At 39.7% G+C, this 14,149-nt stretch overlaps 1 protein-coding gene across 1 annotated transcript in view; it reads right to left on the reverse strand.

Moving 5' to 3' along the window:
• Window positions 1–1,310: 1,310 nt before the first annotated feature.
• The window catches only part of PKHD1L1 (PKHD1 like 1), a 152,328-nt gene continuing 139,489 nt past the window's right edge, over window positions 1,311–14,149 (reverse strand). The window contains 7 exon segments of the mRNA XM_087447119.1: window positions 1,311–1,417; window positions 2,420–2,455; window positions 2,458–2,676; window positions 7,020–7,173; window positions 7,516–7,662; window positions 8,058–8,209; window positions 12,477–12,836. Coding sequence (XP_087303245.1) covers window positions 1,311–1,417; window positions 2,420–2,455; window positions 2,458–2,676; window positions 7,020–7,173; window positions 7,516–7,662; window positions 8,058–8,209; window positions 12,477–12,836 — 1,175 coding nt within the window.

Consider the following 14,149-nt stretch of genomic DNA (forward strand, 5'->3'; position numbering starts at 1 on the left):
GGATGAAAGTCAGTGAAGATAATTAGAAAACAATGCATTTAATGAGGAAACACAAAATGCACAAATAGATATTAAGTAGTACTTACACCTTATATTTTAATATTCTGAAAAGAAAAAAATGAACTTAAGCAGCACCTGTAATGCCATTATAAAATAGACAACTGCTTTTACTTTTATTAAAGTTCTGGAGATAAGAAAAGTGGCATAAAAATACAATAACTTGTGTGCTGGTCATATTGTCCCTCAGCTCCAAACCCACCCTTCTATATTCAGCTATAAGAGGGAGGCCAGGGCTGGATCTCTTTAAACCAAGCTTGTCCCTTGACAGTTGGCTCCTAATTTCTGGCACTAGGAGAGAAGAAAGGATTATTCCTGTTTAATCACTGTTCCTGAAGCCCCAGCCTCCAGTTTGTTCTGCTACTCCCAGAACCAGCCTTATTGTGTCCCTAGATCCTCACCTTATTTATATTTAAACGTAAGATCTAGTCTTGACCTTACTACCTGAAATGCTTTAGTATATTTCTAAATTATTACTCCATCTCAAATTCTTCCTAAATCCTTTTTAAAAATTTTTATTTTTATTCCAAATATAAGATTCTAATTAGGTGTCTTATAACTTATATGTATCATCTTTTGATATTTGGAGATCTGTACTACTTCTACGTAGATCAATAGTGATGATTTATTTTATTTTTAAGTGTGGTAAAATGCCTATAATATAAAATTTTAGCCATTTTTTTAAGTGGACAGTTCAGTAGTATTAAGTATTGTTGTGAAACCAATCTCTAGAACTGTTTTCATCTTCCTAAATCTTATCAGTATTTCTCATGTGATGCTTTCATTTCATTAATCTGTCAGAAACTCTCTATCATTGCCCCATTCGATTAATTGCAAACTGATTAATGTCTGCCAATCAAAGCTGCTGATATTTGCCCACAATATCTTTATTCAACATTTGCCTCTAAGTCAGGGGGAAGGACTTATCCTCTTTTTAAAATTTAAAATCAATTAAACTACATTTTTAGCACCTATAATACATAAGGCATGTGGTCTTATCTTCTAAGTATTCCTAATTTAGTGAAGAAGATAGATTTGAATATATCTAAGTTTAATACAAGTACACTACAGAAAGGGCTATAACAATGGTATAAATAAAGTGCAATTGGAGAACAAGAGAGGAGAATTAAATGTATTGTAGCATTTGGAAACAAGGAATTCAAGAGGCTACTGTAATAGGTCAAGTGAGAAGTAAAAAAGTTGTTAAGGGGAGCAGCGAGACTTTAAAGGAGGACAGATAGAAGACACTGTGGTTAGACATAGAGGCCCCAGAGCACCCGAAGGGATGTGGAGCTTGAACGGAAAAGTCTCGGAAGGGTCAGCCTGAGAGATCCGAAAGACGGCACCGGCATTAACTGAGCTGGGGTAGCGGGAAGAGAAGCACGTTTGAAAGGGGATGACGAGGAATTCCGTGCTGAACGTGTATAGCTGAAGATGTCTTTTTCACTCCCACTTTTCTCTTTGCTCCTGTCACATCCCTGTTCTGGAGCAGCTTTCCCTCCATTTCCACGTCTTCACTTTTTATAATCCCATCTGTAAAGTGCTGCTGATGCAGCGACATCATCAACAGTTGTCTGTAATCATTCTAGCCCATGGAGACCTCTCCCTCCTATTAATCTCTGTGATACTCACTTTCTTTGCCTGCCACTTCTGGTACCAGCACTTTGATGTCCCTTTGTGAAACCACACCTCACCTTTCTCAGCACCTCACTCCATGGGGCCCAGGCCAGGATAATTAGAACACAGCATCCCATAGTGATTGGTTCAGGAATGGGCATGTGACCCAAGCCAAGTCAATGACAGAGCTTTGGGACTTTTGTTGGAAGTGTTGGGAAAGAGGTTTGCTCTTTCCGCGTTAGCTTCTGGGCCGGTAGAATGTAAACATGAAGATGCTGGTGGTACCTTTGCCATGAGCGTTGGGGGTGTTGGTGGAGAGTCTGCCTGAGAGTGAATCTACCATGGAGGAGAATGGAGCCAAGAGATGGAGGGACACAGGTTTTGGATGACATCACTTGAGTGCTTGGGTCTAGCTGTGGCAGAAATCAGACTACTTGTGGACTTCTCAGTTAAGTGAGTTCACTTTACTGCCTAAACCAATTCCAGCTGAAAAAGAGCCCTGAGATTACAAGCACGTCTCATTCTCCACGTTCTTAAATGCCACCACGTAATGTGAATAACGTTTCCAGTAGGGTTGTCTTGCCTCTACCATTGACGCTATTACTTTCTCAGTGGCTGAGACTGTGTCTTTGTGCCCCCAAGTGGTGCCATGCACAGGTGTTGTGCACTGTCTTTATTTGGTAAACGTTTACTGGTACCTCAGCAGGTGGAGACATACATTATATAAAAAATCAACTGTGCTTACCTAGGTTTACATTCAAAATCAAAATGGCAGCATAGATATTTCCAAGAGCAACACTCTTCCCATCAGACAGCTGATTACTGTGGTCATTATCTGGGCAGCTGTGCCCACAGTCGCTGCTTTGCTGTCGCTGCTGCCACTGCTGCTGCCGCCACTGCTGCTGCTGCCGCCGTTGGAGACAGGCTGCGCTGGGAGGCTGAAGGTCCCAGATTCCACCCGAACAGCATTATCCAGTATAAATTCAATCTTATAATTTTTCCCTAGGGGGGAAAAAAAAATCATAGTGTTTGACTTCCTTTTATTTTTTATTCATTTATTTATTTTGGTGAGGAAGATTGGCCCTGAGCTAACATCTGTTGCCAATCCTCCTCTTTTTGCTTGAGGAAGATTGTCCCTGAGCTGACACCTGTGCCCATCTTCCTCTCTTTTGTATGTGGGACACTGCCACAGCATGGCTTGATGAGCCATGTATAGGTCCATGCCCGGGACCTACATACCCGGGTTCTACATTTGCAGAACCTGTGAACCCCCGTGGAAGCGGAGCGTGTGGACTTAACTACTATGCCACCGGGCTGGCCCCACGACTTCCTTTTACTATTTGTTTGTGTTCATACACTTCCAGTTGGGTTTCATGGACTTAAAAATGCTGCGTAGTTCCTAAAGAAGTATTTTTAGGAATTGAGTCAAACGAATCAGTTTAAGTATACACAAGTGTAGAGAGTGTCTCAGAGTTAGAAGAGTTCAATCTGCCCATCAGCCATGGGCAGGGGAACTCTGGGTAGATTTTCTTTCTGTGGTATCAGCACCTGCTTCTCCGGGATTCCTTCCTCTAGTGCCCAGGACTGGAGAGAGGCTGTTGGAAATGAGAGACAATGGGGAAGGGAGAGGAAGGTGCTGAACCTCTGCTTGATCCCTGTATACCTGACTGAGGAGCGGAGAAGCCTCAGCCTCAGTTGGAGGAGGTGGGGATGGATACTGAACTTTTTGTTTAAAAAAATTTCAAACATACAGAAGAACTGGAAGAATACTACAACAAACAGCCATGCCCTCCACTTAGAGTCAACAATTTTGAACTGTTTTCCACATTTGTTTTAAGTCAGATGCTATTTTTGTGTTGCAAGATTGTGACCCTTCCTTTCTTCTTACCCCAGGGAGACAAGCTTGAAGAAATACTTGTTAGATATGTTTAGAGAGTGAAACATAAAACGTTCATCCAAACATTTTTTAATCCACATGTTAAATCCCCCCACTGTTTTGAATATGAGATAACCAAAATATTTTTCCTTAATGTAATTTCTTCTGGGACTACCGCTATCATTAACAGTGGTTACCACACAGAGCAGAGTTTGCAATACTTGTACAACCCTGTAAGTTTTCCTTTCTCTGCTTTTTTTTTTCTATTATCTTTTTTAAAAAAAATAATTTCTGTTTTCATTCTTCCTTCATTTTTCAGGGAGAGAATATGATTAGATCTTGACCACACTGTGCTTTCACAAACAATAGCAATGCGTTCTATAACTTTCAAGATGGATGGGCATTGTTCTATAGACGTTTCTACCATCATTATAATTCATGACAATGGTGTATTTAAGTCTTTCCATTTTTCAGTTTGAAGAAAACTAAATTTTTGTGGCAGGTGTATTTTTTCTTAATGATTTTGTGTGTGTGTGTGTGTGAGGAAGACTGGCTCTGAGCTACCATCCATTGCCAATCCTCCTCTTTTTGCTGAGGAAGGTTAGTCCTGAGCTAACATCCATGCCCATCTTCCTTTATTTTGTATGTGGGATGCCACCACAGCATGGCTTGATGAGCGGTGCGTAGGTCTGCGCCTGGGATATGAACCTGCAAACCACGGGCCGCTGAAGCAAAGCGTGTGAACTTAACCACTATGCCACCGGGCTGGACCCTCTTAATGATTTTAATGTATAAAGAATTTAGGTCGTTTCTTTGTTTTTTGTTTTTTTCTCCTCCAGTATTATGAGGAAGCCCAAGCTAGCCTCATGGAGAGGCCACTCCATGGAGGAGATATGAAGAAACCAGCCAAACTCCAGAATCACAACCTTAGGGATATGACTCCAATCAAGCCATCCCAGCTGAAGGCTCAGACATCATAGAGCAGAGATGAGCCACCTCTGCCCAAATTTCTGATCCACACTATTGTGAGCAAATGAAATGGTTGTTGTTTTAAGCCATTAGATTTTGGGCTGGATTGTTATGTAGCAATAGAAACTGAAACAAGCACTAAATATCACATAGGTTGTCAGATAAACATATCCCAAATATTATTGTCCTCTAGAAATACTATTTTTGTCCAGGTTGCTCAAAGATGCAGTCTCAGCTGTTTACTTTCTTCCTTTTCTACTCTTTTCTTACCTTCTCACCTCTTTTCTCACATCCTCATTTTCTGAATTAGAAACCACAACCCATGCCTCTTCTACCCAGATGGCCCCTGCTTTGCTCTTTATGACCTACAGGTAGAAGAGGACGTGCTGCTGCCATGCTGTCAAGCTACAGTCTAATCTCAAGGGGATCTCCCACAGTGCAGTAATCGTGGGGCTACCTACTAGAAAGAGTTACAAGACAGACGCTTTGTTAATTTTCTCCCAAGTGCTTTGTTGTCATTACAATTTTACAGTGGTTAATCTACAAACTGGCTAACTGATCTAAAGATAATGAAGAGATGATTGTACTTGGCCTCCCTTACTATAAATAATCAGGGAACTGAGACCCCACACTTGATCAAAGAGAAGAAAGCAAGACAGCAAGCAAGAAAGAAATTAGAAGCAATGGCTCTTCTCCATAGCAGATCAGATAGACATTCAAAGGGAAGCTTTGAACTCTGAAAGAAACGTTTACTGTATAAAAGGAGAGTGCTATTTTGTTATCACAATAAAATGCCAAAACCTATATTACTGCTTCAGCACTCCAGTGATCCTGGTTACTTTGGAACATTGCTATTTGGAAATGGTAGTTTGAAGACCTTAGTCTCCAAGTTGGGCCTTTGTCCCTGGGCACCTCTTGGGTCCACCTTCATGGGGTGGGCAACCTTCTCTTCAGGCAGAGTTCTTGTCAGGTGCCTCGCTTTTCATAAAAGGTCCCCGTCCTACCACCATTTATGCTGATGGCTAAAGAATTTGGCTCTGCCCTTAACCAACAAGCTTGTAGGACGCTCTAGGTACTCGTCCAAGAGTACAATGTTGAACGCATTGCCATCTGATTCTCATCAAACACTAGGCTGAAACATTGCTGCCCAGTAGGCAGACCAAACTTATCTGGGGTAGGGCATCATCAAAGCAAGAGGAAATAAAAATAGGGAAAAAAATTCTTTTGGAATGATTTTAGTTTTTGATATTTAGTTTATATGAAAAAAGTCAGACTATTGTTGGAATTTCTTTTACTTAATTTACTCTTTATTTTTACTTTTATTCTGACCTTTATGTGCATATGTGTGTGTTGAGAGAAAAGTGGTAAGAAGTGGGAGGGCCACTATATAACTTTTCAGAAGTTAAGGCCTATAAAGGTCTTAAATGGGCCCAGCTTGGTGTAAACAGATTAATAGAAGCCTGTCTCAAGTATAAGCAGTTTATCCATTTCTTTCTTTTAGATAGTCTACAATCTATCACCAATAGATATTGGTGTTCTGTTCTTTGGACACATTATTTTGGCCTCAGTCAAAAGCCTTTTACCAACAGGAGTTATGCCATCAACCTATGTGGAGATGATATGAGAAACATCACTGTGGAAGTTATGACTGTATTTACTGTAATAAAGTTGAAGATATCACTTAGTACAGATTCATTGAGTATTCTTTATAAGAACTCATAGGAGACATTTGTTTTGATCTCAGAGCAAGTTATAATTCTCCACAGCAACTGGTTGTTTATCTAATGGGCACTGTGAAATCATGATAATGCTTATGTTTTCTCCTTTGCATTGGCTTTCAGCAAGACTAGAACCCACTTTCCAGCCCGACTCTGAACTCCTGCATGGGGCATTAAGATTATATGAGCCTATCTTATCTCTTCTTTTTTTTTTTTAAAGATTTTATTTATTTATTTTTTACCCCCAAAGCCCCACTAGATAGTTGTATGTCATAGCTGCACATCCTTCTAGTTGCTGTATGTGGGACGTGGCCTCAGCATGGCCAGAGAAGCGGTGCGTTGGTGCGCGCCCGGGATCTGAACCCAGGCCGCCAGCAGCGGAGCGCGTGCACTTAACCGCTAAGCCACGGGACCGACCCTATCTTATCTCTTCTTTAAGCTGAAAATCTATATATTAATTTTTCCTATTATAAATATAATACATATTTAGTGAAAATTAAGAAAAATACACAAATGGATAAAAAATATGAATCATGATATGATTTTTATGTATATCCTCAAATTAACTGTTTTAATTTCCTTAATTGCTTATTTTAATTTCTATTTTGTTTTGCATGTTAAATATCTTTTTGTAAGCTAGACTAAATGTTTTCTGAAACAAGGCAGAGTGTAGTGTTCTGATTTCTATAATTTATTGACCAGAGTATTATAGAATGCTTTGTTCAATTATAATTGTCCCTATTTATGGGTATATATGTGAGGATCCAAAGTAGCATACTCACCTGTTCTAAGAAGAGTAAGGTCTGTATAGTTGGCCCAACAGCTGCTAAATGGAATTGTTGTATTTCCACTAAGACCACTGATTTGGTTATTATTGGAGTCCTCTAGTATGGCCTTCAAAGTCAGTGAAGTAATCCCAACTGATACACAATTACCCTAAAGAAAAAATTGTAGAGAACTATAATTGTCCTGTTTCCATGCTTTTTTTTTAAAATATGTGAAGCTTTATTTTTTTTAAATGCCTCAGTACAAGTTTAAAATCTGCAGAAGCTCGTTTTCCTACACAAAGAGTTCACAAAATGTGGACAGTGGAACAAGTACGTTGAAAAGGAACATTTTTAAAACCATAAAAGATGATATTCATAGGTATTAGTCCGAATTCTAAGGGGTAGTGCAATCGTCAGGTTGCCAGCGTACCAGGATTAGTGAAGTTGGCTCATCCTCCAGAATTTATAGCTTACTTCCTTCACTTAGATAAAGCTTTGAGTTATAACTTACATTGAAATCTACTGCCTTTACTGAAGGCTGCTGAGAAAATGGCTGTCCTAGCTGTGCTGCCACTGGCTGAGTGATCACCGAGAGCGAGGACACGAAGGCCACATGATGAACAGGAAATGCAAACCTTTCAACTGGTTGGGCAGTCACCTGTGAAGGGACATGAGTATGAAGTGTTTTCACATAATAAACTACATTCAGTAGCACACTCATCTTAGCTAGGCTCAGTGTAATAGTTAGTGTTTAAAAATATGTTCAATATGTGAAGTTAATATTTTACAATATTTCCTCCACATCAAATTCATGAAGCATGGTTATAAATATTCAAAGCAAAGCACGCTGTATACCAATAAATAATTTTTTAGAAGATATGCTCCTTTTTCAACTACTTTATCATTTGAGTGATACTGTAAAAAATAGTCGACAATAAATTAGAAAGACACGCCCTCTAAATTATTATATTGAAATAAAAAAGGGTTAAAATAAGAAATAAGCAACAACGTTTTAAATAGCTAAGACGCATTTTTCTAATTGCCTTTTCTTACCTTAATCCAGCCAGAATCACTTGGGCTGGGGATAGGATTCGTGATAGACATGGAAGAGATATTAAATCCAAAGATACTACTGGTTTTTCCTAAAATTACAGCTTGTCCAAGAGAAGCAGCAATTTCTTGGAGTTCAGATAATTGCATCTGACCTACAGGAAAACAGTATTGTGACACGTGGATTATAAGAAGCCAGAATTGTGAGAACACTTGAGAGTTTTTCACTTCAGTTTTTGTTTGCACTGCTCCATCCACATAATAGAATTCTACAGCTTTCTAACAGCACATGAGCTAAACCTGACAAAGTTGTATTAATGAGGTTGGGAAAATGAAGAATTCAGTAGAATATGTTTTTAAACTGGAATTAAAGAAAAAACAAAGGTAGATAAAATAGATACAAGAAAAATGAATGCAAGCAAAATGGGAAAATATATAACGCTTAATTTAATACTTTCCCATGTCATTGTTTGTTTAGAAGTGAAGCACTGTCATGCAAGTCTATCATCACATACTGTTTTTTAAAAATAGAGTGTTAATTTTGGAATAGAAGGAAAATTAGCATCATCAAATTTATACAATGTATGTTAATAAGTTGCTGAAGTTAACATTAAATTACTCACAGATTGTTACTTGTTCTGGACATTGACGATTTTCAAGGTTAATTTTAACACTATAGGTAGTTTCTATTCCCTTTTTCTAGCTTGGAGATCCTCTTAAACCTACTGTCCCCATAATGCTCCTTACCTTATGAAGTGGGACCGCTATTCATCCTACTCCTTTTGTCAGAAGTCTGGTACTTTTGCTTGATCCCTGCTTCTACTTCACCTCTCCCCCACAGCATATAATCAATTACCAATTTTTAAATCTGTCTGTCCCCACTGTCAAAATCCTAGTCAAAGCCATCATCAGTGGGGTTACTAAAACAGCTTTTAAACTGGCTTTCTTGTATCCATTCTCTCCCCTTTCCACTCCATTCTATACACTGTAGTCAGAGTGACCTTTTAAAGAACAACTGTAAGTGGGATAACGTTTTGGTGTACTGTAGGCCTTGCCAACCCCTCGTTCCTAGGTATCCAGCACCTTCCATATCCAGAGTCCTGCCCTGAGGACTCCCATCATTGAGTTTCTTCCATTAAGGCTAAACCAGGAAGAAGGAGGCAATGTCCTGGGGCAGCTAGTCTCATATAACACTTTGAAAATCACGGGCCGGCCCGGTTGCTTAGCGGTTGGGTGCGCTCGCTCCGCTGCTGGCGTTCTGGGGTTCGGATCCCGGGCGCGCACCGACGCACTGCTTCTCCGGCCATGCTGAGGCCGCGTCCCACATGCAGCAACTAGAAGGATGTGCAACTATGACATGCAACTATCTAGTCGGGGGGCTTTGGGCAAGAAAAAAAAGGAGGAGGATTGGCAACGGATGTTAGCTCAGAGCTGCTCTTCCTCAGCAAAAAGAGGAGGCTTAGCATGGATGTTAGCTCAGGGCTGATCTCCCTCACAAAAAAAAAAAAAAAAAAAGGATACAGTTTAAAAAAAAAAAAAAAAGACAATCACAGTCTTAAGGAATTTCAGTCCCTGTCAGTTTTAAGGTTTCTTTTGGTTGACTCAGACTCTTTCGGATAAATGTTCAGTCTTTCAGATTCCTCCTCCTCTCCCCACTCCCTCTACCCGCCCTTCCCCAAGATGCTTCCCAGATATGAGGGCTCATGTGACCTAGTTGTAGCAGTACAAAGGTGCTTCATATCCTTACGCTACTGTTATGACTTGTTCTCACTGGGTTTTGGTACAGAGTGGCAGCTCTGACCTGTCTGTGCTGTTAACAGGTTCTCTCTGTCTGACATGTGAAGGCATCTATTTCTGCTGTACGCCACTTAAACCAAAGACCTTAACTTGCAGAGCTCTTATTCCTGACCAGACTCTGCTTACCCAGAGGTCCCCTAGTACTTAAGTAACCCCTTTCTAGGACATCTGGGAATTTCTGGATATCCTGACACTACGTGAAGGCTGTGGGGAGCCAGAAGTATTACCACATGCGAATCCTTCTCGCCACTTCCCAATATTTTGCTGTGGAATTGCACCTGCCAAGTTGTAAGGCTTTCCTTGAGATTTGAAACCCTCAAGAGATTTGAAGCATGCCATTAGCCTGTCCCTCCCCCTGCCCCTATCTCCATGTTCTTAAACTGTATTGTACCTAACTGGATAAATTTGACTAACGAGATAAAACTGCTTAAAGGGGGTAGGGGTGGAAGACGTTGTGTGTGAGGAAATTTAGATCACATATAGGAAGTAAATCACAGTTTCTTTGGACATCTGAGTGGCTAGTGTGGTAAATACTGGACCCCACTACATGTAAGGGCTTACCAGGGATTTCTAAGAGTTGGTGAGCAATCTCTAGATGTATCATGGACCCACTACAACTCCTAGACTAAATTAACAGCCTAAGTTGAGTCCAAAGCCCTGACCCTGTTAAGTACAGAAGTACAGGGCTGATGAAGGAAAGTAACCTATGACTGGGCAGAGAACATCACGGGAGATCTGGTAACAACACAAGCCTATGCTTCCTGTTTCCTTCAACAAAAAGAGTTGATCAGCACCTCCCTCCACTCATGCAAGCCTTCCCAAAGGCTTATCCTCACAAGGGAAGAACCTTTTGCCAGCCTAACTGATGGATTCCAGCTGGGCATTGTGGCGTGTGCATAGGGTCAACGGTGATAAGCAACCCTCCTCGGGAAATGAGTGATGACCCCTAGTGGCAGAAGGTGAGAACTTCACCCAGTACCCAGGTTTATACATTAAGAGAGCCTGGGAGTTTAGTGAAAAAGATGCTGGACAGAGATAAGGCAGATCTGCATTTCCTGAGTCTGAAATTTATACAATGTGGAGTCTCTCTTTAAGAAAAGGAATGTGGAAAAGTCTTACTTTTGCAGCTTTTATAATAACAGTCAGTGATTCAACCACATTATTAAATGGACCCTTCTCCCACAGCCTTGCAAGTTAAAGCCTCTCCCAGGACTTGTACGAGTGAAGGGCCTTGAAGCTTAAGCTTCATTAGCTGGATGGTAATCTTCCTCTGACAGAGACTTAGGTCTCATCTTCTGGGGGAGGGGTTTGCCTAGGTGAGACTTAACCACTGGAGACAATGGCATGGTTGGGACTTAGCAGCTGGCGATGGTATTGCATGCCAGAAGGCCAGGAAAGTTCACTTGCTCCTCAAGAGAGGCTGTGCAGAGAAGACCACCCACCCTGTAGCAGAGACTATGAAGACAAGAGAGCAACACGACGGTCTGAAGTCAGGAATGCCCCCTTGGTATTCAGATACCAACCTGAACTGACGGAGAGGAAGAAAATCTGAAAGGCTGAACATTTACCCAAATGCCCAAACTGAGTTACCCTAAGGAAATAATTCAAAGCAGCAGAGATACCTCTGATGGGACAGCTGAGCTTATTTCTATCTTTGATACCTAGAAAATGGTAGTATAGGGAGCGAGGGACAGAGAAAGGGGTGATCGCTGGTGAGGCTGATTAGATCAGTCATAGGAATTAAAGATAGAACATATTCTTGCATATTTGCACTTGTTAGCTTTAGTCTGTGAATTTACTACTTTACTTTAAAATCTAACCTACCACTCCACTGCTCAGAATCTCCAATGTTCTCCTCTTTTCCTTAGGAAACTCCACAGTCCTTTTTTTTTAATAATTTTTATTTATTTATTTTTTTCTCCCAAAGCCCCAGTAGATACTTGTATGTCATAGTTGCACATCCTCCTAGTTGCTGTATGTGGGACGCGGCCTCAGCGTGGCTGGAGAAGCGGTGCGTCGGTGCGCGCCCGGGATCTGAACATGGGCCGCCAGCAGCGGAGCGCGCGCACTTAACCACTAAGCCACGGGGCCGGCCCCACAGTCCTTCTTTTAGCTTACAGAGAGGAGAGCTTCTTTTGGTTTCCCCTGCTCTAGCACTTGTGTACCTCTCAACCTCATTTCCAGCAGCCTGCCCTTCCTGGCTCCTCCTGCTGTGACCTATTGGACCTTTTTCAGTTCTTCTAATGCACTACACTCTCACCAACTATTTCCTCAGCATTGAACATACTTACCTCCCTCTTTTCATTGACTAACTCTTTTCATGATTAATCTCTCAGCTGTAAGGTCACTTCTTTAGGTCACCTCTCAGATCTTTTATATTAGGTCAAATCCTTTTGTCGAATTTATTAATTGCTACAATCACAAAATAGAGGCTGAAGTTCCTTCATAATTCCAAAATAGTTTGGGATTACAGAAGTAGGAAAAGGGTTTCTAGGCCCTTACAGGGTTCAGGATGTGGAGTTGGTAGGATTTCCTGAGGCCAGGCTTACCAGGCCCTGATAGGGTTATTTGTGGATATGGGTTTGGTAATCACATTCCTCTATCTCAAACGTCTAATCTCCATACCTGCAGTGTCTCCACCTGCAGTGTCATTGCTTATGAACTGAGGGGGAGGATCTCCAATCTCCAATTCAACTGTGAGTCCCGTGGATCTCTTCCTCCGCAGACTCTCCCTTTGTATTATTTTGCTGACACGGATTTTGTCACTTGGTATCTTTAGGAACAAGGCAAGATTTTTAACCAAATTATGAGAGCTATAAAAGTCATCTTCTGTTATAGCAGGTAATTGGAAAGAAACAGATATGATTGCAGTGGTGTGGATTTCAACAGGTATAGTTCCTTTAACCAAAAGGTGCAGCATTTGGTCGATTCTATCAAAGTAGTTTTCACCAAGGACAGTGGAATTCAGGTTAGGAAGGAAGTGCTCTATGAAGGAAAAAAGCCAAAACAGGACAGTTAAACATATTTATATACCATAATTATCATGTAGTATTTAATATTTGTTTAAATTTAGGAAATTCTGAAAAAGTTCAACATTATCATTCTTTCATAGGAAAGAATGCATATTAAAAACAAAAACACTTACAGAACTGACATGCAAAATTAAAGTCAATTCTTAAATAATACCATTAATAATCATTATACATTAAATTTATTTTAAAAAACAATTAGCTATAGACACAGTATAAATGACAAAATCTAATTATGAACCCAGGAGCTATATTTGACTTGTAACAATATTTGCATGTTCAGAATTTCAAAGCCTTGACCAAAGGCATTTGGTAACTTAAAAATGTAAATTTAACTTTAATAGTTATCTAGTTTATGCAGTTCTATATACAAGTCTTAAGAAGCATTTACAATTCAGTGCTTCTATTTTTACCAAGGACAAAACTATGTAATACAAATGAAGTATGTATTAAAACATCCCGGAAGGATCTTATACCAATGAAACAGGTTTACATTTCAGCTTGAAAAATCTTTGGTTAATGCGAAACAAATTCTACTAGGGAACTGAATTTTGTAAAGGTGATTGAGATTATTATATATATAGAATGAATGAATATATATACACCATTTTATGGCAGAGTATCAACAATGTCTAAGAAGTAATAAATCCACTAACACATATTGAGCCCAGACAAAGACTGAATTGTATAATAATACTGGACTGAGACATGTAGTTTCTTACCACATTTCATAGTGAGGCTTACTAAGAAAAAGAAATTAAAATTTTAGAAAGAGGGTATTTCTTATGAATGTAATAGACATTTATAGCAATGGCATTAAGAAGCCATTTCTATATATTTCTTTAATATCTATATATTTCTTTAATAACTATATATTTCTTTAATATCTACTTGTATAAGTTCTAGATGCAATTTAGTTTAAATATTCTGTGAATCTTATAAGAATGTGCGTTTGTATTATTTAGAGGTGCATACACCATTTATCCTAGGTAACTTTCTCGTGTCAACACTGTAATGGAAGGAAGCAGAGACATACATAATAATAAAACATTTTGAGTAATCTAAAACAATATGTATATATTCATAATACAGGGATATTATTTTCATTCCAAGTGCCAAAGCAAAATGTTCATTTAAAAGCAATGCTATATCAGAAAAAAATTCTGTAAGAGGGCAGTGGTGATATTGTTTTTCAGCCCTTCAACACCTGTGTAACCAATTCCCTGTATTAAATTCTGGCTATTGAGAAAGTTTCTATTCTCCTGTCTT

This window comes from Ceratotherium simum, chromosome 23, assembly GCF_057802395.1.
Source record: "Ceratotherium simum simum isolate JZ-2026a chromosome 23, ASM5780239v1, whole genome shotgun sequence".
NCBI classification, from domain to species: Eukaryota; Metazoa; Chordata; class Mammalia; order Perissodactyla; family Rhinocerotidae; genus Ceratotherium; species Ceratotherium simum.